General features: G+C 32.5%; 1 protein-coding gene across 2 annotated transcripts; it reads left to right on the top strand.

Moving 5' to 3' along the window:
* Positions 1–34: 34 nt before the first annotated feature.
* On the top strand, positions 35–25,846 carry LOC148629572 (HBS1-like protein). Of its 2 annotated transcripts, XM_088553796.1 has the most exons (16): positions 35–156; positions 5,364–5,432; positions 6,055–6,222; positions 7,449–7,583; positions 8,293–8,346; positions 17,590–17,920; positions 18,354–18,436; positions 19,128–19,287; positions 19,553–19,665; positions 20,152–20,268; positions 21,109–21,342; positions 22,427–22,600; positions 23,258–23,353; positions 23,722–23,926; positions 25,145–25,289; positions 25,774–25,846. In XM_088553796.1, the coding sequence occupies exons 1-16, from the start codon at positions 114–116 to the stop codon at positions 25,822–25,824; spliced, it is 2,178 nt and encodes a 725-aa protein (XP_088409922.1). In that variant the 5' UTR covers positions 35–113; the 3' UTR covers positions 25,825–25,846. The 2 variants fall into 2 exon arrangements, with proteins under 2 accessions (XP_088409922.1, XP_088409911.1); XM_088553785.1 differs by lacking the exons at positions 17,590–17,920; positions 18,354–18,436; positions 19,128–19,287; ... (6 more) ...; positions 25,145–25,289; positions 25,774–25,846 and adding an exon at positions 9,632–11,817.
* Positions 25,847–26,374: the final 528 nt, after the last annotated feature.

The following is a 26,374-nucleotide window of genomic DNA, read 5'->3' on the forward strand; positions in this document are numbered from 1 at the left end:
GATAAAATGTTTTAAACAAGCAGAGCTAGGATATGTGGTAGGTCAAGGTCAGACATGTGGCAATGTTTTTTCATTTCGACCAAAATTAAAAAGAAATCTAGGAGGAAGTAAAGATGTCACGACATAGAAATGTCAGATCAATGAAATACGAAGATGGTATTCTTTTATTATATCCTGTCTGTTACCACGTCTTAAGTTCTTTACCCCCATCACATTTTGAAGTAACTCACTAACTGCCTTGGCTTGTGTCACTTAAAATATAAACGCTTTATACTCGACGTCACATACAGCACATTTTCGATTTGAAGCTCTATTTTTTAAACTGTTGGGACTTACCGCTAGAGTTGTCTCTCTTTTATTTAATCTGAAGATAGTTCGCATACATGCATGACGTGATAGTTCCAACAACTCGTTTATTGCCTGAAATCGTATGTAACAAATCCTTACCAGAAAATCCTGTACTAATATCCGCCATGTTGGTTTCTACAGGAGGATTTGTTTACAAACAAAGTTTGTAAGTTCCCGTCGAACTCTGGTGACAATCATCTGCTTGATCAACTTCGCATAGAATAAATCAGAGATATCCGAATCAGCGCCGAAATGCATTCTGGGTTCTTCGGTTTTTGGACAAACCATTTAAACGTAAACAACATCTCTTAGCAACCCGATCACTGTAAACATGGCTGACTTTTCACAATGTAAATATTGGGACCAAGAGTTAAAATGTCACTGGAATGTAACATTGCAATGTTTAGGGAGAAGCCGTTTGGCTGAATGAATGAGCAAGTCATTTAAGACAATTTAAACGATAGTGGGTGTCAATAAAGTCTTAGAAAATATTTTTATTCAAATTTTAAGGGTATCTTATTTATGTGACGCCAAGTATAGTTCATATGTACTGGTAAGGTAAATGAAATATAGAGTATGTACGTCTAGTTCTAATTCCTTTTCCTTCCCGAAAATTTTCGATTTAGAATGTATTGAAGTCTGAAGACCAGTCTACTTTTTATTGTTTACTTCTGAAGTGAAGTGGATTAAAAATTTTGCCAATGAATGTGTTTTACCTTTTACATGTATTTCAATGGGCCATTCGAAAAGAAAAATGTGGTACAAAACTTAGAATAGCAACTATAGGCAGCCAGGCATAGATGTTGAAGACCAAATGTAGTATGAACAAACTAATTTGCACTACAAATTAATTGTTCATTAAGAGTAGACATTTTTGTTATACAGTATTGTGTATACAACATAAATGTGTCATATATCCAGGTCAGTGAATTGTCACATGCACGCAAATGACAAAGCACACATGTCACTCAATGTGCCATTTTAAGAGGAAATGCGACTGGCGCATGGTAATCCCTATCACTGCAGTTCTGGGATCTCAAATGCTCTATTACAATGCAAAATCTTCTATTTTAGGTTACACACCACCAATTCAACCAATGAGCATTTGGAATGAAATTGGCCAACACAGAAATTACCCCTGCCCCTCATAGAGCTGTGAAAAATGTTCTCTTGTTATTTCAAAAATTTAAACTTTCTGAAAGTTTAAACATTTCTGCTCATTTTATTAGAGCGTTATTTCTTCTTGTGGTGTAAATCCTTAACTCCATTATGATTTCTAAATAAACCCCTATCTTGTGAAAACCCTGGGAATTCCCATACTGTTTATTGACCCTTCACTGTGACCAGTGCTACACTCCAAGTCTGCTTACCCCATATACCATTCTGAGGATTGTGAGCTTACATACATACTTGTATGTAGAATCATGTTGATACACATTCGTCTGTTGATTAAAGTTAAGGTGTAGCCTTTGAATATTGTAAGATTAGCATTGAAGCCTATGGGAATTGGAATTAGTGGTTTCTAGCTTTATGCTTTTTCTTAATACTTTTATTATGTAGAAACATATATGTGTCATTTGATATTGGTATTGTTACACAAAACAATGTTTTGATTTTAATACTAAACTCAGCCCTCTGTAAATGACAAATCTCATTTGAATGGTAGCTTAGGACGAATTCTTGTGAAAGTAAGGAGTCACATGATGAGACGTACACACCCTATAGGAGTTACTCAAGGGACTAATACACAAAAGCTGAATATCTGAAAACACAGCATTGGGTAGAGTTTAACAGCATTATGTTTAATAGTCATATTTAATGATGATCAAAGATCTGATTAAATACTAAAGGAGAAGAAGAATAGGATTTTAGGCTTTGCTGATAAGGGACGAAGCTATTGTACTTAAAAGTCGTTTGAATCTGTTGGTAATGTACCAATATTTTGTTATATCGCTTATCTCTGGGCCAACAGGAAAATGTAGGAGTTAATGTAACACAAGCTACTGCATATGTCTGTTCTGAAATATGGTACTCCTGACAAAACGATTTTGAGCCAAATAGGTTTCACATTATCTACATATAATAGGATGTTGCTGACGCTCCGTCCCCACAAAGATTCTTCTTAGTCATATACTTGGCGTCAAATAGCGTCCAGACCTTTCAAATCTAAAATAAAAATATATTAAAAATGATTTGACTAAAACTCAGTATGTTCTATTTTTTGTACATGTAAGGGTTCCTGCATCCCATGACCATTGAATTTTGGTGTACAGAGGGTTTTTCAAATGTACAGATTACCACACATACATGTACTCAGACTAGTATTTCACTTATGATGTAATGAAATAGTATTCTTGTATTTTGACAAAGAACATTCCTTTCCAGAAGATGAAACTAGAGGAAGACCCAAAATTCAAATATTAAAATAGAATCGGAATGTTGTATATGTATGTGCACAAATGTTTTGACCTGTGATATGTACATACACTAGTTTTATTGCATGTGAAAAACAAACTGCAATACATGAATAAGTGTGCTGAAAATCTAATTAGATTTACAGCAAAATTTCATGACTGAACATTCTTTTCAGGTTCTTATTACTATCATGTGTTATTACTTTTCAAATTTTTATGAAAATATCTATCTGTTAAAAATTAAATTTGTTATGGTGCTTGGGAATGAAAATGGCAATATTACAATGGAATTTCTCAAAGGCATTACAAAATTTCTTTTAAGGGAGCAACCATTTGATTTTTGTTGGACGGATGTTTAGGACCCCCAAAAAAATGAAGGTTGAGGAAATTTTGGAGTTAAGCCTCAAACTTTAAGAAAGAGGTGACCTAAAACTAAAATGCATTTTATGAAACTTAACATTAATTGTTTATTCCTCGACCATTTCAGAGGGAATTGTCAGGAAACCCCTGAGTTAGTACTATACAGTTAGGTCAAAACAGAAATTTAAGTGTTTTTTTTTTTATCTTTTCTTTGAGATGTGGAGGTTCAAGTAATTTGCATTATTGAATATTTTCATAAAAACCGGTAGCCATGGTAACCTACTAAAAATATCACTGAGTATTTAGTACAAATCCGGGGTGCCTTTCAAAACTAACAGCCAAATACAATATTTTATAAAACATTAGACACTTAAAAACTTACAAATGAGGAAAGCATGCATGGAGGAGGTGGGAAATTGATAAAATTAATTACATTTGTTTTTTTGATAGCCACAGTTCAGGAACCTTTTCAGTTTAAAAATTTGGAATGCAGAAGTTTAGCCATCTTCTAAATTTGGTTGTGGTGGTCCGAAAATTATTGTTTGCTCATTTACAATCTATCCAAGAATTGACACTTTTATTTCATTGTTACTAATTTTGTTTCACTACTGCATCATAACGCTATAGTTCACAATACATTATGTAAGATATTAACACTGCGCACATTTTGCCTGCCAAAAACAGTTGCAGTAGTAAAGTGAAATGTCATAATAATTGAAAGTTAACAATTACAGTGTCCAATACAAATTTATTGTGTGGGTTCTTTGGACTTAAGTTAAATTTATCTCGATAGATAATTTAGGCATTTCTTTTAATCATGTTTCATAACAAAACAGTCAATTCTCCATTTCGATGCAACATTTCTTCAACTTGAGATGAGTTTGTACCTGACCACTACAATATGTGTCAATAAAGTTTCAGTCTTGATTTGTCAGTAGTGAATTTTTAACATGATTATTGATACTCTTTGTCAACTTATATCGAGAGACTGGATATTTTGAACAAGAAATCATTATGGATTATGTGGGATCAGAAAAAAAAACAGAACAAAATGAAAATTCTAATGGAATGTCATTGCTGAAATTTTCTATTTTACTGCTGCTTAGAAAGACAAAATCACTAGGGCAATGCAATGCAAGAAGCATTGCTTTGCTCAATCATATATTAATTTTGCTGTAATAAATTTGGTAAGGGGTAGTGGTATATATTAGAAATTCAATTTCATGAATATATGATAGAGTCAATCATTCAGTCAGCAGGCTGATTTCATTTTGTCCAAAATATTTAGTTACTTACATATGTAGCTTAAAGAAAAAGTAACATTTATCTTAATAAAAGATAATGAATATATGAAAATGCTTGCTTACAAATGTATATTGTGTGCATGTAAGTAATATTTAAAAAAGCATTAGTAAATGAAACGTGTACACATTCATTACACCCTGTTCATCCCCACTTCTCCCTAGAGTCTCTCTGAAAGAGAAGTCACTTCTCCCTGTTTTTCTCAACTAGCTTGAGCCATGAATGTTGTCCTAATCTTATGAACATTCCTTCTCTCTTGGGTCCACTTGATAGAAAAAAAGACATTGAACACACTACTAGTAAAAAAAGCTCCATAATGATAAAGTATGATAAAGCACAGTGTTCTTTTTTAAATACATACACTGTATAATCTAATTTCAGAAGTAACTCACATTCTGATTGGATAGAAAATTTTGTCCATTATCTCAAAGACCAAATTTTGTAATGTGGCTGTGACTGTGTTAGACTGAATTTTGATACCATAATTAAATTATAAGGAATGACTATTATATTATTCTTGTCTATTTAAAATAACCTCAATGCCTGTGGTGCACCACACAGTTCTACACAGATTATTTAATGTGCACCATGTTATTGAGGTTATTTCTTCATAGACCAAAAAACATAACAGTCATTCCTTAAATATACAATAAAATAAAAAAAAACCATGTACACCCATCTGATGTATATTGTTGAACTAAATTACTTTTTAATAAGTCTTATTTGTATGTGATTATTTAATGTTATGGTGTAAAAGTGTGTGTGCACTATTAGAATGTACATGTATAACACTATAACTAAATAAGGACAGTCTATGCATTGCTTATTTTGGAAAGAATGGTGTGATAACCTTAGAGCAAACTTATCAAGATAAGATTACAGTTTAATATAAATTTGAATTTACATATAGTGTTTATAAAATAATGGTTTGTTTTTCAGATTTTTATGATGAGGATGATTATTTAGGACATTCTGTAGAAGACAATTACTGCATTTCACCAGGAACAGGTACATTGTAGGATAAGGCACTGCCCATTAAGTGTAAACAGCTGTTTGTTTGATATGTCATTTACATGTATGGTAGCTATTACCTTTTTACTGTGAAAGAACAGTTGTTAGTGAGGTACTGATATTAATGGTTTGTTTTTTGAATTCCCAAAGCATCTAATTCAAGTCATTTCTACTGATTGCTCCATTCAGTCAATGTAAGTAGATCTTGAAGTTCGCAGTGTTATTTTTTGTTCTGATGACCTTTCCCATCAGCCAAACATATATTGCTGTCTTCAATGAAAGTTGTGGAAGGTGAGACTGAGCTTTTCATTTTCTATCATGGGTATGAACATTGACTTTCACATTAACATTTTATGATAAGTTATCAGATTACATCAGTTTGATATGAACCACATGTGCAATGTCAGTCATATTTGCTATGCAGTTGCAATAGCATCAATACATCATAATTCTGTAGTTTCATGCATATGCCTCAGCAGTCAGGGTATGTTGACTTCGAAATTTTAGAGAAACAGGTTGGTTACTATGGAGAGAATAAAATAAATTCAATATACATGCATTTATGTTAATATTTGTGTAATAATTTTATGTTTTACACACTCAAACAATACATTTTCAGCTGCCCAGTTCACATTTAACAGAGAAAAGAATGTTGACCTTTCTTCATACATGGAGGAAGGAATCCCTGAAGAAGAAGAGGAGGAATGCAGTGATGACCAAGGACAGAATCTATCATCTGGCACACCAACTGGTACCCCAAGGCTACAATTAAATGATACAGACCAGGGTAAAATACATAAGAAAATTTTTAATGGTTTTCATTTAAACTGTATAAAGTTCAGTGTGCATATATATTTTGTAATGTATGTAAACAATTTGCCGTGATAGAAATCAGAATGGCAAACAACTTTAGAAGAGAAATATTTGAAAAGATTTGTTTGTTGGGGTTTAACGTCCGAGCAGCAATATTTCAGCTATATTCAGACGATGAACATGAAATTGATGATAAAATGAACATGAAATGATGATGAAATGAAAAAGGGATGGGACACAAGGACAATGGGGTCGACAAATTTTGATTGCCACTGGAAATGGGGAAAGGTGGGTAGGGTTGGGCAATTTAGCCTCTTGTGGCGGAGCCCTATGGTTCCTACTCCGGGAGAATACCACAGTAGGGTTCTTTAACGTGCGAGGAACGTGGCATCTTTCCCAACACGGTGCACCACTATGGTTTGCGGTCAGGTTTTTCGTATTATAGCCTGACAACCCCAGCATGTAACACACCAGGGGTACCCCATTCCACCACCTGGGGCACACATCCCAGTTGCTCTGTGGGCAGAGCGCCCTAGCCCCCGGCTAAGGTTCTGAGCACTATTTAGTCGCCTTTTACGACAAGCTTAGCGCTGCTGCAGGCCTATTCTTTTAACACCCGGACATGCACGGGCTATTTGAAAAGAAGAAGAATACTTAAAGAATAAAAAGCAGTCTGAGTAGACATTTACAGCCAGTTGAAAAGAACCAGTTCCAATTTCAATACAAATCTTGGTAGGCTACTAAGTAGTTTAAATAGCTCTCTAGGTAGAAATCTGCCCCACATTATACCAATTTGTCCTACTTAACTACTTCAGAACACCTGTGTGATCTTTTGTACATGTCTGTTAAGTTTGAATATCTGTCAGTTATGATGGTGGGTGGCAAATTTAAAGGTTAAGGTCATCATAATTGACAGCTATTCAAAAATTATTAAATTATTCACTAGCTTAGCTAGATTTGTATTGAAATTGGAACAGGTCTATTTCAACTAGTTGTAATATTTTGTGGGATTTGATTATTGGTCTTGTCTGACAACAATTCCTGTTTGCAAACGTTATCTTTTGATTATTCACTAATGTTGGGATGCCGGAGTATCGCTGGTTGGAATTTGCTCACAGAATTTGATACTTTAACATAAAATATTGCATTTTCTGAAGCTTGTTTTTAAAATTAATACCTTATTGTTATTGTATATTGTAGCTAAGCTGAATTCCTGTTTAGATGAAGTAAGGAGTGTCATTGGTGAGTCTTGTCCTGAACATATGATGGCTCAAGTAATTGTCAAGAATAAATACAACATACAGTCCTCCCTTAATGAATTACTCAACCAATCAGGTAAGTAAAACATACAAAATTCATTCACTGAATCACTATACTAGAAAACTGGCTTATTGCTTTACAAAAAAAAATTCTTCAAATGGGACTTACTCATTAGAAAATGTCGTTCATTATATATTGATTGATTTAATTGCTTGATTTTTTTCAAGCAATTTTGCAGTTGTCAGTGTATTTTGTAACCCATTAAATTTTCTTCATATTGATCCTGATGACTTAAACTTAGACAAAAAATTGATGTGTGGAATCTTTGGAGATTAACAGAAACTGAGAAAACTGCTACTGTATAAAGCAAAAGGTGGTATTTGGAACTTAAACTGTAATAAATGAATTTAGACTTGACCTTATTACAAGCTGTAAGTTTTTTTGAAATAAGTAAATAAACAATACACATATGATATTGTATTTTTTGGTCATGCACTTGTATTTTCTACTCTCAAATTTTGCAATTAGCATGAGGAGTTACCAAAAACCCCCAAAACTTTTCTACAATGAAATGTTTCATTTTCTAACAGTAAAACCTACATGAATATAACATAAATCTTTTGACAAATTGTTAGACAATTACTAACATTTGAAAAAAAATCCGGATTTTCTAAAACATGTACGTAAGTTTTTGTGTAATTCATTCACCTGCTATATTTTCAGTATGCTCTAATAATGATTTATTTATTTACTCTGTCATAGATCTATGTTTATTTTATTACAGAAGCACCAAAGCCACAACGACAACCTAGAGAGTCTCGAAGGAACAGATCACAAGGTAATGACAGTTTAGCCTCTCTTGTATTTGTTGAATTCCTTGTAAGTGTAACAAAATGGTTGGCATACTATATTATTTTAACTTTTAATTTGTTGTGGATGATGTGACTATACTCGACGTGACATACAGCACATTTTCGAATTGAAGCTCTACTTTTTAAACTGTCGGGACTTACTGCAGGAGTTGTCTCTCTTTTATTTAATCTGAAGATAGTTCGCATATATGCATGATGTGTTAGTACCAATTAATCGCTCATTGGCATAAATCGTGCGTAACAAATCCTTACGGGAAAATCCCAGACTAATATCCGTCAAGTTGGTTTCTACGGGAGGATTTGTTTACAAACGAAGTTCGTAAATCCCCGTTGAACTCCGGTGACAATCGTCTGCTTGATCAACTTCTCGGTATTGTACATTATTCGCATAAAATAAATCCGAGATATCCGAACTAAGGCCGAAATGCATTCTGGGCTCTTCGGTTCTTGGACAAACTATTTAAACGTAAACAACATCTCCTAGCAACCTGATCACTGTAAACATGGCCGACTTTTGACAATATAAATATTGGGACCGAGAATTAAAATCTCACCGGAATTTAACGATTCAATGTTTAGGGAGAAGCCATTTGGCTAAATGAATGAGCAAGTCATTTAAGACAATTTAAACGACGGTAGGTGTCAATAAAGTCATAGAAAATATTTTTATTCAAATTTTAACAGTATCTTATTTATTTGACGCCGAGTATAGGAATACATTGTTTTCTTTGTATTTAAGTATTAGATAGGTTGTGCTGGATATGATTCAGTTTTACAAATCCTGTTATACATTTAACAGGGGTTCAAATTAGTAGTAGTCTGAGGTCTGGTGCCCTCAATTTCTGACTTACCTAGAACCTTTGGTGTTTTAATTCCATGTTCTGGACATTCAACCTTATTCAATGACACTTTATTGGTGACTTTTGATTTGAAACTTTGAAATGTGTGGAACTTACAATGAAAATTTGGGCCTTTGATTTAGTCCAAGTTGTATAAATATTACAAAGTTCAATCCTTGTATTTATGCATCATCAATTATTTTAAAAATACCTTAATCGTTTTAAAACCCTTGCTTTAATTACTGCCTAACGCTATGCCTTTTCTTTTTATTTTCATAATTTGGTGTTCACCTCAACTACTTTCTGATGTTACAACTCATCTGAATGATTTAATAAATGTTTTGCCATCTCATTGGATATCATTTGGAACATCTTGTGATTTTTGGAATCAATTTGGCATCTGTAAGGTAAGGAGATTATGAAGATGATTTTGATCAATTTTTACAGTCACTTGAGACTGCCTCCCCTAATGTTAAGTTTTCTGATACTTTGAAATATTCTTTAGGGATAATGAAATATGGTAGCTGGTCATCAGAAAGCTCCCTTGAAACTCAAATCCCATCAAAAAATAGGATGGGCAAGTATTCTTCAGCTGGGTCTTCAGAATACTTGTCATCAACTCCTGATGATGGGAAAGAAATAACACTTAGAAAAAGGGAAAAATATCCATCCACGTCATCAGATGGTTTCAGTTTAGATGAGACATTGTTAGGAGACCAGCCTGAAGAGCAATCTAGTGGTTCTGTAGAACAAAAGTGTGAACAAAAAATTGGAAAATTGAAAGTATCAAACAATTCAGCACCATCCATACTCAATAAAAATTCTGTTTCTCTGGCCCAGTTAGCCAATCAGAGTAGTTCTTTAAAACAACCAAAACTAGGTCTACTAGCAAATCAGAACAAAGCCCCGAAGCAGTGTTCATTAGCTGTATTAGCCAATCAGAATTCTAGTGCTAAGAAAACATCTTTGGCCGAGCTTGCTAAAGAGAATACAGGAGCAAAACAACTGTCATTGAAACAAATTGAAGAACAAAACATTGTTGCCAAGCAACCACCATCAACAAGGATAGTAAATGCTGACCTTGAACCAAAGCAATCATCATTAGTTAAACTAACAAAGGAGAATGTAACATCTTATCAGCCATCACTTGCACAGTTAGCCACTTCTCATAATCTGTTGACTACTGATAAAACAGGAAACCAAAATCCCAAGCCAGAACAAATGTCATTAGCAGACATTGCTAATCAAACTGCTATACAGGCTAAAAACAATTCTGGGTTAGGAAGCCTGATTTGTCAGATTAAAATAAATGAAGGCAAGAGAAAACAGTCCTTATTTTCAGACCTTTCTAATTCATCAGGAAAACAGCCCTCATTTTCAGACCTTTCTAATCCACCAGAAAAACAGGGACCAAACATTAGACAAAGTTCAAATAGTTCATTGTCATCGATTGCTAGTCAACAAACAACAAGGCAACCAAGCTTAGCAGATCTAGCAAAATTACATTCGTCTACAACAACTGTGCAGACCTCCCTTGTTGACTTGGCTAAAGGTAAGATGTCATCTCTCGCAGATCTTGCATCAAAGCAGGCAACAGATCCAAAGAAAACATCACTTGCAGAGTTAGCAGCTATGAATTCCAAAAGCATTCCAAAACAACCAAAAGATTTTACTTCAGAAAGATATACTGAGGATAGAAACTTAGGAAAAGAATCAATATCTTTAGCATCATTAGCCACCAAAAAGCCAGTAGTGCAAAGGTTAGCAGGTGATGACCTTGCCAAAAAGGATGGATTAGTTCATGGTTTTTCAGAGTTAAAGGTCACTGAGAAGAAAATAACACTAACTGATTTAGTGGGTAATAAATCCAAGTTGAACAATAACAAAGAAACAGGGAAAATATCTCCTACAGGCCATAGTGGTATCATGAAGGAGGATTCTGTGGAAGGTCATAACCTTAACCTTCCAGATATAACCTTTCATAATGATATTGCTGAAAATATGAAGGGAGATTTATTGAGATTTAAAGCCTCCATACTAGGGCAAGTGTTGTGTTTAGAATGTGGTGTCTGTAAAAGTGCTATTGTGAAAAGAAAATACCCCAAATTCTCCTATAATTGTCAGGCAAAATATGTGAAAAAAACAGAAGTAGTCATACATAAAATAATTCCATTTGATTTCTCTACTCCTTCCCCTGATGATATTGTCAAATCCAGACAGAAAGCTGCTTTTACTAGGACTGGGGAAACAAAGTGATGTATTCACTTGCACAGTTGTGTATGGTATAATTGAAATTTTGGATGAAATATTGAATAAGGAATTGATTCCAATATACATTGACTGTAATTTTTTTGATAGGATAATTTGTTACATGCATGTATGTAAGTCAATAATTACTATCTCAGTGAAGCAGGACTGCATTGCTTTAACTCTATCAGTCTTCATGATCAATTTATCAATATAGGCTAAAAACACATTTTCAGAATTTCTTTATTCATTGTATTGACTATTGGCCTGGGAAAGCTTATCTGCGACTACTGCTTAATCATGAAAATTGTTTTCATAATACCTCATCACATAAAGACTTTTTGCTTGTTATTTATTATGTTTTACTTTCCCTTTTGATTCACAGGTACATGTCTGTCTCTATATGGTTTCCAGATGACTCTTGAAGTGATAATTTTTTCAAACTTTACATGATTGTCTAGTACTTTAAGATTCTGGTTAAGATCAAGCTTAATTTGCAGCACAACACCTGTTTTCAAGTGACACTCTTTGAACATATCCGCCCGCTTCCCACCCTCTGTGATTTTCAGATGATAATGTGAGAACAGATGAAAGGCTTTAATATAAATTTGGCAAAATTGTTAAGTACAAGTTTAGGTATAAGCACAATTCCCTTAGTTGCCATTGAAACACCACAAAAGTAATCAATCTTTGTTGAAATGATTGAAGGGATTAACTTTTGGTTCCACTTATTAAACAACGTGGCTACAAGAGCTTATGTAGGCTTCAGATTGGCAGAAATTCAAAGATCATTTGATATAGCAACATTGAAAATGAGTTTATTTCACATCCAGTTTTATTTAAGAAACATGTTCATTCAAAATGTTGACAGTGAAGTCTTGTTTGTCCTGTGCTTACTACATTGTAGAAGTAGAAATAACTTGTGTACAGTGAGCTATATTTTTACATTTTGTGTATGTTAGGAAATGTTTTCATATATTTTCATCATTACTTTATCACTTATGTGCAATTATTGAATGGGTGTTAATAGTCATATTTATAAAGGTCTTCATAGGCAGCCCTATTTCATAATTGTTGACACATGTTATGTTTTGATGAGATGGAACATTTATTTATTGTCTGGAGACTTGCTGTATCATAGAATTATTGCAAAGGAACTTGTTTTGTTGAAAAATATAAACCACATTTATATGTTGTATACAAAGCTATACATTTTTTTTAAAGAAACAAGTTCTTTAGCCTTATTTCCTGCCTATTTTTGAATTGCAAAAGGAATGCTTGATGTTATAAGCTGATGTGATTTTTTTAGACCCATAAATAACATGAACAAGTTAACATCAAAGAAAAGATATATATATATGTCGGTCTGAAAAATTCCCAACATCGTTTATATATCTTTCCTGTATCAATTTGATCCGATGGAGCAGTGTAGCGAATAGAGTCATCACATTCTGAGACATTTTTATATATAACATTCCTACATATTAACAAATTTTGCAGGCATTGTGGGTCATATAAGATATAGTAGGGGGGGAGGGGGTAACGATAACCATTTAATAATCAAGAGCAAATAGGGGCAAAAACACACATTTTTTTCTTAAACTATATAAAAAATGCTTATTTCTGAGTTATTTAACTTTTTGGGTTCTTTTAAATGCTAAATATTACCATTATTTGAAATTTTATTTAATGGTCTAGTTTTCAAGCAAGGCGAAATTTTAACTTATTTAATAAATTATGAGCTTCTCAATAAGCTGAATAAAGTTTTTTAATTTGTGCATTGCTTTTTAATTGATTAAGGGTAAAAAAAATGAATTTTATACCATTATAACATAAAATTAATTTCTGGAATTTCTTAATTATCTGAATATAACTGTACATTATTAATGTAGGCCCTCTTTTCAAACTGGCTTACAAGGAGGTCCAATCGAACTCCTGTGGTACTTCGATTTGCTGAATCTTTCAGCATATTTTGATTTTCAGTTTTGGCCCAGTTGAGGTTCCAAAATATATTTTTTACAGAAAAAGGATAAACAATGTAAGGTGTTCTACTAAACAATGAATTTAACAATGTATTTAAATTTTTACTTTGGTTCTTGTTTCAGAATGCCCCAAATTGTCTAAAATTACACTAAGTATGATTTCAACAAAATTGAATTCTAGAAACTTTTTGTTGTGCTGATGAGAGTTAGGATATTGGACTAAAATAGTCAAATGTTCAATTCATATATTTTAGGACTTGAACTAATATCATTCTGTGTTGGATCCTATCATGTGTCAAACATAATTCAACGCTTTATCAAGCTTTAATGCAGCATCGATACTTTTAAAATTTGTTCAGGTTTCAACTTGTGTAATTGTATCAAGCTACACGCTGCTGATCTTGATCTCAGGTTATAATAAGTTTAATTGTATGTCTTTTTTTGTGAATTGTATTTGTATAAATTATTCCAGAAACATCTCAGTTGCAAGTTTTCTTGTATGCACATTTTATATGTTTTGCAAATCATCATCATCATTATTTATTGTTCGTGATGTTTTAATAGCTCACCTGGCCTAAGTGATGACATTAGAAACAAAATAGTAGTATACACAGTGGGAAAATTAAAATTTTGGACTGTACTACCCAAGCTATGCAGTGGCAGATAGGGAAGTGGGCCGAAGGCCAAGTGAGCTATTGCCACCACTTGGCGTCGTCGTTGTCTCCGTCATTAACAATTTTTCAAAACTCTCATATATCTCCTCTTAAACTACTGGACCAATTGGAACCAAACTTGGTATGAGTGTTCCTTGGGGTATCCTGTGTAGAACTGATGTGGGGATTTTTGATCCGTCGAAAAACATGGCCGTCTTTACTAAAAATAGAAAATAGGGTCCAACAATAGTTTTTCACATATATCTCCAAAACGGTTAGGTTTAGCCCATTCTGGAAGGGGTAAAAGTGTTCAGCATGATGAGATCTATCTGTGGTCAAATTTTCATTTTAATCTGTTCAGTCACGTTGGAGTTATTGCCCTTTTTCGACATTTTTTTTGCTATTTTGTAATGTTATTTCTTTCAAAAATCTTTTCCACTGACACTACTGGACCAATTGGAACCAAACTTGGTATGAATGTTCCTTGGGGTATCGTGCATAGAACTGTTGTGGGGATTTTTGATCCGTCAAAAAGCATTGTCGCCATTACTAAAAATAGAACATAGGGGTCAGACAATAGTTCTTCACATATATCTCCAAAACGTTTAGGTTTAGCCCATTCTGGAAGGGGTAAAAGTGTTCAGCATGATGAGATCTATCTGTGGTTAAATTTTCATTTTAATCTATTAAGCCATGATGGAGTTATTGCCCTTTTTCAAAGTTTTTTGCTATTTTTAATGTTATTTCTTTCAAAAATCTTTTCCACTGACACTACCGGACCAATTGGAGCCAAACTTGGTATGAATGTTCCTTGGGGTATCGTGCATAGAACTGATGTGGGGATTTTTGATCCGTCAAAAAGCATTGTCGCCATTACTAAAAATAGAACATAGGGACCAGACAGTAGTTTTTTGCATATACATATCTCCGTTAGATTTAGCCAAATTGTTTCAATAGCTGAAATGATCCTTATTTTTAGGAGTACAAAAGTCTTCAGGCGTAAAATTTGTCAGGTTTCTTATAAGAGTTATTGCCCTTGACAGGGGAATATGACAGGTTTTTTTGGGTTTTTTTTTTTACAGATTTCAGCCAATGTCTTGAAAACTATGATAGATATAGACTTTCATTTACTGAAATAATTCTTATGATAAGTCCTATCAAAGTTTTCTTGAATCAAAATTGTTGGACAACTTCTCATTTAATTTATTTCCCTTGAAAGGCAAAATTCAACCAGGTGAGTGATTCAGGCTCCTGGGAGTATCTTGTTCTGAGGAACCCTGGCTGGCACTCCTCCTTTTCAAAGTATCTGGGTCGGCCCTGTGTTGTAACTTGTAGGAACTACCACCCAGGTCAGAATACATTTGCCCAAAGATTTACTATGTGTTTGACATCAAAATTTTTTGTTGATTTGATTCAATCAGATAAATTTATAATAGAATTCCTAGTGTCATATGACTGTCAAAACTTGTTTGTTGTATAAATGATAAAGTAATGATTTTTTTAGCATTTGGTTTCAGGAGTGTCAATTGGTATAAGAGAATACATATCCAAGAAATTGTAATTTAAGGTTTCATAGCATCAGTGAAAAGATTTTATGGGGCAGTATTGCCCATAACCATCTAGGAAATAATCTCAGGAACTACTTGTCAGATCGATTTCTTGTTTGTTATTATTGGTAAGCTTTCTAGTAATTGACATGCAATGTAAAGGAATTTTGCCGTTACATTTACCACAGTAATTTGGGGAAAATGTTGAAACAGAGATGTATAATTATGCTCTCTGTATTTATTGTTGTGTTGAACATGCTAACTTGAATATGATGTTCAGAGGGTGTTCAGATGATACATTGTATGCTGTAGATAGCTAAGATGTAGTAAAATGAAAATTTTTTTTCATGAATTCATGACAGTCACATTTATTACACTAGTGCACTTATAATTTGATATATGTAAAAGTATGTCTATTAGGCAATGGATTCAGTGTCAAAGACAATTACTGCAATATATTTTTTCCAGATATTTTGTGAAATTATCTCCCTTGGTAATTTTATGTTTACAGTTTTCAGGATGCATACTGTTGTGATGTTATAACAAATTCCCACCACCAAATCAGTCTTTGATGTAGTAAGACAAAAATGAGATTGTTAATCCATAGATTTTGTACTTTTGATTATTTTTGTCATGTTTAAATAAATTTCTTTGAATTGATGTATGTTTTTAACTTACTGCTGCTAACTTATACATTTAAAAATAGAGATTTCTGTGGATGAAAAACAGGGCAGTTTCAGACCTATTTATCTCTTCAGATGGTCAATGTGAAAATCTATTTAGTCCTTAGATTTACAATAACAGTGCTCTGTCTTGACATAAAACCAACACACAATGAAACTTAGAAGTTGACTGGAGGAAAATATGAGGCTGTACCAAGTTTTCCAAAAATAGAAAAAAAAATTAAGCTAGGGAAACAAACAACAAAAAAAGTTGGAGATATTGTTTTTGTGATGTCACAATGATTATTACAGTCAATCAGTGATTGTTTATCACTTATGTATATATACAGTAAATGCATTTTGACAACTCAAAAATAAAAAGTGCAATGGTGTCATTTCCTGAAATCAGCTCATGTAGTACCATATTTTGGCAACTTTTGCAGAACAAAAATTTGGATTTACAAGGTTATGAAAGAAATTATTTCAATTTCAATGCATTTTAGGAATACTTTAATTGTACTCTGAAAATTAATTGGGTTTATTGTAGCAGAAAACATTTACTTGTAAAACATGAACATTTTGTAGATGAATTCATTTTTGTTTAACAGAACAAATATTTAGACATTGCTTAAAATTTAATCATTACTCATGTCATGGCCATGAATATTAGTTATCATTGTTCTATCTGCCGCACTGTATTAACAGGAAAGATTGGCAACCGATTAGATTTTAATTCCATGCCTTATCAGATTTTGCAATAAGATGAAAAACTGATACAAATGATACATAAAAGTATATAGAGCAAACATTTACTAAAATACTTTTCAGCTAGAGAAAACGTGTGTTCATGCACTGAAGTTGTAATTAACTTTATTAGATTTGGACTACCTACTTAAGCATATCTAAGAAAAAGAAGAACGCCCATTATGCTATAACATTACTACACTGCATACTTTAACCTGCTCTTTTGTTGAGTAGTGAACTTTTCTTGGCCCCTAATGATTAATGAACCGATTTATAGAGAAGCACTATGTTCCTTATTTACATAAAGAGACCCAATAAGAGAAAAACAAGTCAGTGTAATGAGATCGCCACACAACTGAAACAAACTGAAATAAGAATACATTAATAACAAAATTTACCAGTTCCTCACCCGAATTTTTGCTTAAAAAAAATGTGTTTATTTAATCCTTTACATAGCATAACATTTGTAAGTTACAATCAGTTATCATTAAAACTTTTTTTTCTCCTTGTTTGCACATTTATAGCTTAATTTCAGCATTTGCACCAGACCCACCATCTGTTAAACTGTCAACTCCACCAAAGGGAAGACAATCCAACAGTCCTGAGAAGATAGTGAACAGTAAATCATCTGACATTTCTAATGGATTAGTGCAAACAACCGAGTCTCAAACATTAACAAATAATGTAAAAACTAGTCTGACTATAAAAAGTGAAACAAAATCAAGTTATTGTGTGACGACAGAAAAGACATCAAGTAAATCTTTAAAGGTGGATTCAAGTAACTCACTAAAAGTGGAATCTAAAACAGATCTCGTTACACCAAAAAAAGATACCTCTTCTGGTGCCATTCCTAGGAGTACCTCTAAGTAAGTCTAATATTTAACCATATTTATCAAAAAAAAAAAATATATATTTATTGGTGATAAGGATCAACATGATGCATGAAGATAATAATTATAACCACAAGACATAATTAAAAAAAAAAGTAGATCTTATTATTTGGACTCCCAACATCAAATGATTTTTCAGGCCCTTCTATAAGTTAACGTTATCTTCCCTGTATCAATTTGATCCGATGGAGCAGTGTAGCGAATAGAGTTGTCACATTCTGAGACGTTATATATATTTCTTTATATTAATTTGACAGTTCTAACATCGTTGGGAATTTTTGAGACCCTTCTATAAGTTTACGTTATCTTCCCTGTATCAATTTGATCCGATGGAGCAGTGTAGTGAATAGAGTCGTCACATTCTGAGATGTTATATATATTTACTTTAATAAATGTTTTCATACTGTAGAGCCAAACTAGATCCAGCAAAAGTAAGAGAGGAATATAATAAAAGAATGGGGGATAAAGAGCAACTAAATATGGTTGTTATAGGTAAGAACTTACAATATTAGTAGGTTGTCTATGCCAACTCCTGTTTTTTTTAAGAATCAACATTAGTTTGTAATTGATTGAAATGGTAAGAATGAAATAAAATAGGTAGAAAGCGATGTAAACTTTATAATAAAAGGAAATACTCTTTAATCTATTCCTAGTTAAATTGATTTGCTAGGTATTTTTATAAATATATATCTTAAGTCATCCATATTGAATACAGAAAAATCCAGGATTTTTTTTGTCAGACTCCATAATGAATTGAGCATGGGACAAAAAAATAGGTGGAATAAAATTTACTCTGTGCTGTCCAATTGCTTGGCTTCTACATGGACAGCCTCTTAAAGATATACACATCATGGTTTGTAGTTTGAAATCCTCTTACAAAGTGCGAGGAAAAAACAATTAATGTTAGAAATATCGTGCTTTTATAGTATTTTCAATGTGTGAAAGTTTACTTTCATAGTTATCAAAGGATGTGTGCTTTGTCATAGCTTCAGTGTTCTACACAGCATGGCTGCAATCATGTGGACAAATAACAATATCACATGACTTACCTAAAATATTTCTTAAATGCTCTTCATTAAATACTTTACAATTTAATGACATAAATATGTTTCTTAATACAATTATTTTGTTTATATTACTTGTGAAAAACAAATGACTATTTTTGCTGTCAATTGAACTATAGGCCATGTGGATGCTGGGAAGAGTACATTGATGGGTCATCTGCTATATCAGTTAGGGGAGGTCAATCAAAGAATGATGCATAAATATGAAAATGAATCAAAGAAACTGGGCAAAGGTTCATTTGCCTATGCCTGGGTTCTGGATGAAACTGAAGAAGAAAGGTATTTTTTTATTTTATTACTTTCTACCCTTTACTTTTGTAAATGCATTTATCGGTCTGTCTGTCAGTTCTACATATTTTATGTTCCTCAAATTTGAATCTTTTTTCTTGGTACATGGACATTCTTGGTTCAAATGGAGAGAATTATTCAATATTATTGAATGTAAATTATTAAGAACCTGATTCCTGTTAAGTGTTTAATAGTGAATTTTGTGTAGAATTTTGTTACTTTTCTCACATGTATACAAAAATGATTTATTTAACAGGGCTCGTGGAGTCACAATGGACATTGCTCAAACAAGATTTGAAACGCCAAAGAAGATAATAACACTTCTTGATGCTCCTGGACACAAAGATTTCATTCCAAATATGATTACTGGTAAAATAAACAACGAGTTCATGTGCTATTGTTTATATAAGAAGCCAGCAAAGACATAGCTATAATGACACTATCAATTAAATATTTTTACCGATCTGGCTTAGAGAGTTTGGGACATGTTAATTGTTAAAGGTTCTTGATTGCTTTTAATTTGTAATGAAGGTTTTTCTTGATATTAAATTTTTTAGCTTATTTAGGTGGTGGTGTGAAGTTTAAATCAAATGCAATTTAATAGTATTTTCCTGTTTTTTTTTTCTCTCAGGGTTGTCCATTGGGATTTTTCGCCAGGGGACTCAACCATAAAAGCAATTTTAAGCCAAGTCTTTTTCGTTCAATGTGTGTTTTGACAAATTCAAATGTATGAAATATGAAAGGGTTTTCCCAGCACATGTACCTCATATATGTTATGGAACAGCTCTTAATAATGAATTGCATCTTTAACTTTATTTTTTCAATATATTGATCAAAATATTTGTATTATTTCAGGAACTGCACAAGCAGATGTTGCAATATTAGTTGTAAATGCTACAAAAGGGGAATTTGAAACTGGGTTTGAACTTGGTGGTCAAACCAGAGAACATGCCATCCTGGCCAGATCTCTAGGTAAGGTGAGATAATTGTGAAAAAAAAATTAATTTCGTTTTCTTCTCATATATTTTATGGAAGAAAAGCATGTCCATACATTGTCGCTACAATCAAGGAATAATTACATTGTCACTACAATCAAGGAATAATGAAACCAAATGGCAAGAATCAGTTTACTTTTATCTTAAAGGTAGTATTTATATCAGTATGATGGCATACCCCTGTTAGTTATTTTCCACATGTTATACTACAGCTCAAAGTCATTTGAAGGGTTTTGATCATTTTTTATACAATTTTTGTCTTCATGAATGAAACCTCCCTTTTGTTTTATATCCTATTTCAATTTTTCTTTCCAAAGTTAATCTAATGTAAAAAAAGATGGGAAAGCAATATGGCATATCATGTGCATTAGCACAGCTGTTATATAATTTTTTTTATACATGTATGTCCTGTGAATCATTACAGAAAATTTCCATTTTGACATGTATTACATGTAAACTTATTTGAGCATATAATTAATACCTTCTCTTAAAGACTCAAGTTTTGATCATTCAGAAAATATTGAAGAAAAATTGATTGGTATTTATATTACAGTGATTGGGATAAAAAATATGAGAATGGACCATTTTTAATGATCCTCAGAATTTAATTGGGCCATTCTTTAACATTCTTTGTAAAAATTTCTTATTTTAATGGGATAATTTTGGCAGAAGTGTGATCAGAAGCACATAGCCCTCTCTAATCCCTATCATGGCATTTATAACCAGATAGTATTCAGTATGTCTTAAAATAAAGCTGAAATGATACGACCTGACAGACTTGATTGTTTTTTTTATTAATGGCCTAGTTTATTTTCAGGTGTATCACAGTTAATTGTTGCAGTGAATAAAATGGACACTGTTGATTGGTCAGAAAGTAGATACACTGACATTACAAAGAAATTAGGATTATTTTTAAAACAAGTTGGATACAAAGAGTGCGATTTATCTTTTATTCCGTGTAGTGGATTAAGTGGTGTTAACTTAACCGGTAAAATTCCTGACCCTAGTCTACAAGCATGGTATAAAGGCAACACTCTAGAAGAAGGGATTGGTAAGATTGTTTAAACACAGGACTAATAGTTCATACATCATGGAAAAATAAAACTAACACAGGGGCTGCCTAAGATTCCAAAATTCTGTCATTATCAATTCATCAAAATAACCTTCATTCATAACACATGTGTACCCCAGATTAACTTGTGATATCTGGCAGGTTTTTGGGTTTAATTTTAGCCAGGATCTAAAATCCTGAGTCACTTTTGCATATGCCAAAGTATATAGTACTTCACTAGAAAGAGATGTTTTATTTTATCACGGTTATTAATATATTCACAACCATTTAATACATTAATTTTAAAATAATATTAAATTTTATTTGCTGGTAGTTGTGCTTGTAAACAAAATAATTGAAGATCGAGGTTAAAAAAAGTTAATTAGACCAAAATTCAAGAAATAGTTTTTATTATTTTATTTCCAAAGAAAATCAAAGATAAGTCTTCAATAAAAAGTGAAAGGCCAAATTAGACTGTGATGTATGATGGGCACATAGGTACTGTAAAAACTGTATAATTCAAGCCTTAGTCAACTGAATGATTTGCTTTGTCTAGACAGGTGTTTAGCTTATACAAGTTCAAAATGCATTGAAACTGAAGAGAACTTCAAATGATGTCTGGTTTGATAATTTCCACTTAAATTAGTCATTCTTTTTGTTAAATCTGTTTTGATATGCCCAAAGTTTAAGTGAGTACATATCTCATTGAATAAAAACAGCATGTTTTGTATTAAATTAAGATATGAACATTATTTGACATTTCTGGATAATATCCATATTCTCTTTTGGATTCACCGTCTTGATAGTCTACTTGTAGCATGCCAGCCTTTAGTGTGGGGGGGACATTGGTTCAGTTCGAAGCATAGGGACATTTTAGAGATTGTGTGTTTTGAAGCCAGAATAAAGTGTTTGAGTATGGTGCCATAATAACCTGTGGGCTGTTGCTTCTGTGAGCTAGCACATAAAAACTTCAGCTTAGTCTTTTGGATTGATGAAGTATTCTCATCCTTAAATACCTGTATCAATCACATAATCAATGAAGTATATTGGTCTCTTGCATGTAATATACTTATTTCTATTTCAGACAAATTTAAGGTTGTGACTCGACCTATTGATAAGCCCTTCAGACTATGTGTAGGAGATGTATTTAAAGGAATGGGTAGTGGATTCAGTATTACTGGTAGAATTGTATCGGGTACTGTTCAAACTGGAGATAAACTCCTTGTCCTCCCAATTGGTGATTCTGTGTCAGTTAAGGGTAAGTAACATAAATGGGAAAATTTAAAGGATAGCTTATAAAGGGAAAACAATTCCTGGTCTTTACTTGTAGAGATATCAGACTTTTTTCTATTAAGTTATTTGTATGCTATAATTGAGATAGGAGCTGAAAATCTAAGGAACTTCTCTGAAAGAAATATGTACCTTACCAGGACAAATGTTTATAATTACTTGTGTCTGCTTTCTCATAATCCATTCAAATTCAGTATTTTCTAATATAGAATATTGTCACACTTCAAAATACAGTAAATATATTAATATTCTTGGTTGCTAATTTTCATGGATTTTGTGAAGGGATCATATTTGTGGTAACAGTTTTCACAGTTTCACAAAATGATTATAGTTATAAAGTCTTAATAATTGATTTCACAAATACTATTTTTAACGTTTTTATGTCCACAGCAAAAATAGGGAAAAATAGAACACTACGAAAATTAATTTGTTTACAGTATTTTCTGGCTTAATTGAGTTACGACTACTCAAGTTACTCAAGATGAGAATATATATTGGTGATCTAAATGCTTACAAGAATGTAGTTCATGCTTAAAGTAATGGTTGTTATCACTATATACTTTGACAATAAGAATCATGTAATAGATGCCTGTATATGCTACTCACTTTATTTTTGCATTTCTAGGTATTAGTATTAATGACTCCTCCATGTCATGTGCTTTTGCCGGAGATCATGTGACCTTGACCATTACAGGGATGGACATGAATAATATACATGTGGGTAAGTAGAAACTATGTGTGATGCAATTGGTAGGAATATTTTAATTGTCCTACATTGTTCAAGGTTTTAGGTTTGCATTATAGATGTAAACCTAGTTCTGATAAAAATGCTTATCTGATTTATCTTTTCAATCATTTCTTTCCGTTGCCTTTTTTCACTTCCATATGGCAAAATTACATGAGTGCACATGAGGATATAAAAATCATTGCTTTTAAACAAACATTGTATAATACAGGATATGTTTAAATATATAAAATTAAATTGTTTAATTTTATTGATGTAAAGAATTGCTAAGTGTTTGTTTCTCTCCAGAGAGTATTAAGTTGTCATCCTCTATAATTCATTTAAGTTTTGTTTCACAATTGCAGGAAGTATGATTTGTGATCCTTCCTCTCCACTGAAGAGTGCCACACGTATAAAGGCTAGGATTGTTCTGTTTAATATTGAGATTCCTATAACTAAAGGATTTATGGTTGTTTTCCATTATCAATCGACAACAGAGCCAGCTGTGATAAAAAAATTAGTCAGTCAACTCAATAAAAGTACAGGAGAAGTTGTTAAAAGTAGACCTAAGTATGTATTTGTTTTTTTTTTCCTTGTGGTTTATGGAACATGTAAACAATTCTTTGTATAAACATTTGCAAGTTTGTTTCCTTAAGAAAAGCTTTAAGAATTAGGTCAGAATAGAAATTGATAAAATCTCAAATACTGATCTATTTTGCAGAATGTTAATGATTGGGTAACAACTTAATCCCTGAATATCACATGGAAACACTATAAAAAATATGAAAAAAAGAAAAAAATACACTAGTAAGGCGCAATCATCAAACAATGTACATCAAACTTAACTTACTAGGCATCATGAAAATCTGAGGTCTTGTACCTCTCACTAAATGTATTATAGAATTAAACACTGATTTTCAAAAATTTATTCATGTGTAAAATGGACCTTTCACTCACAAAACAAATAAAAGTCAGAAGGACTTTTATGTCAGGTTTGTGAGTGTATGGTCCAATCTTCCATATCCATAAATTCTTGAACAAGAGTGATTAATCTTTACAGTTCCAATCCCAAACTATCTGCAGCATATTTATTGTTTTTCTGATACAGATGGTATTGAGTTCGCTTTGACATCATGTGACACCCATGATGCTTAACTGTAGCAACGTTATCATTGAACTTACAACCAAGCATTTCATTGGACAAAAGTGATGTCAACCATAAATTCGAGGCTCCATTGGGGGCATTTCTGTCCAGAATATCACTTTCATATAGTTTACTTGTGGAACCAATTAAGTAATTGAAATACGAAACATGTCACATAGATCACCAAATAAAATCTCAATCAGATATGGTAATTTAACTTTTGTCATTACATATGCTTCGGCTATCTTTTTCAGAGGTAGTACTTGTTTTTTCCTGTAATCTTTCATTCAGTGAAATTGACATTGTAAATGGCAGCATTCAACCCACTATGTGACCCATATTCTTTCAAAATGTTGTTTCCAATATATGATGCTGAAAATGAATGGAATAAAGCAGATAACATTTCACGCCTTTAATTTGCTTAATATTTCATATTAAGTGATGGGAGCCTTGTTTGTTTACGATATGTATGTGAAATTTACACTGTTGTAAAAACTGTAATGGTCAGAGGATGTAAAAGGTGAACAACCAGTTATAATGCATGAAAAAGCCATATGCCAATTTCAATTTGAATTATATCGTGGTATTGTTTCTAAATTTTTACAACAGACGATTAATTAAATTTTACTGACTTGTTGTTTCAGGTGTCTTCTAAAGAATATGAGTGCAGTGATTGAACTTGAGTTTGATAGACCTATATGTTTAGAACTTTATAAGGATTACAAGGATTTAGGACGATTCATGTTGAGATACAGTGGTCATACCATCGCTGCTGGTCTTGTAGAGGAGGTAATAGCTGTTCTACTACTACACTTTTTCTCTTGGGATTACCACTTTAAAAAGAACTAAAATTTTAAGTCTGTTATCAATGGCAAAATTATTTCGACATCAGACTTTTTTTAATGCCTTATTTCTTCCCAAAACCAACAGGATGGGATATTAAAAAAATCACAAATCACTGCATGTGCCATTGATAGCAATACTGAGAGATAACTTCCTCAACTGTAAATGAATTTCACTTTCATATAAAAATATCAAAAAATGTCTTCTGTTTGGTTTGTTTTCCTATTTTAATCACAGAAAAATAAGGTGGCTTGATATGGAAAAGATAAATTTTGATGACACCTTCAAATAACAGAACACTATTTAAAAAAAGGTCTTGTTAAACTTTGGATCCTTCATAGTAAACTGTTGAATGACTGCTATACAGTCTATAGAACCAGTGTGAGAACATTTTTCATACTGTTATTAATTTTTTATTTTATTTTTATAGGTTCTTAAGTCAAAGTCAAAGACAGAAGAGGGTGCATCATCAAATGGTTGAAATAAATTGTGCAATTGCTTTATCTTGTTTTTTTTTTGCTGGAGGTTGTCTAATCCTTGATTTACTTTCCTTTGTAAAATAAATTTTTAACGATAGTGACATGTCACGTATGCTTTGTTACACATTTTTAATCTTGTAATGTAAGATAAAATATTTCAATGTCTGGAAAAGTGAATGGTTTATTACTGGCATTCTGTCCTACCAATTAAGGGAGTCTGGGATTCATTCTGGGATTTTGAATTGAACCATTTGGGAAAAAGGGGCCAGGAAGAATCATTTTCATGATTTTTGGACAGTATCTTGAGGGGCAAATATGAATCTCTTCGATTTGTACTACCAAGTACCATACGACAACAGAAAAGTGGTGATTGTTTTTTTGGGTTGGTACTTCACCAGAAAGGGGATAGAAACATACATTTTCCTGGTTTCTTAGCGAAAAAAACAATTCTGAAAAAACATTACATAATCGAGTTGGATTATTTTGAAGTATGATGGATTCCTGTGAATTGCATAGCCTATAAATCTGCAATTAACAGTAACTATCATTTCA

Source organism: Perna viridis, chromosome 1, assembly GCF_037379345.1.
Source record: "Perna viridis isolate PV_CMFRI_1.1 ecotype Kerala chromosome 1, ASM3737934v1, whole genome shotgun sequence".
NCBI classification, from domain to species: domain Eukaryota; kingdom Metazoa; phylum Mollusca; class Bivalvia; order Mytilida; family Mytilidae; genus Perna; species Perna viridis.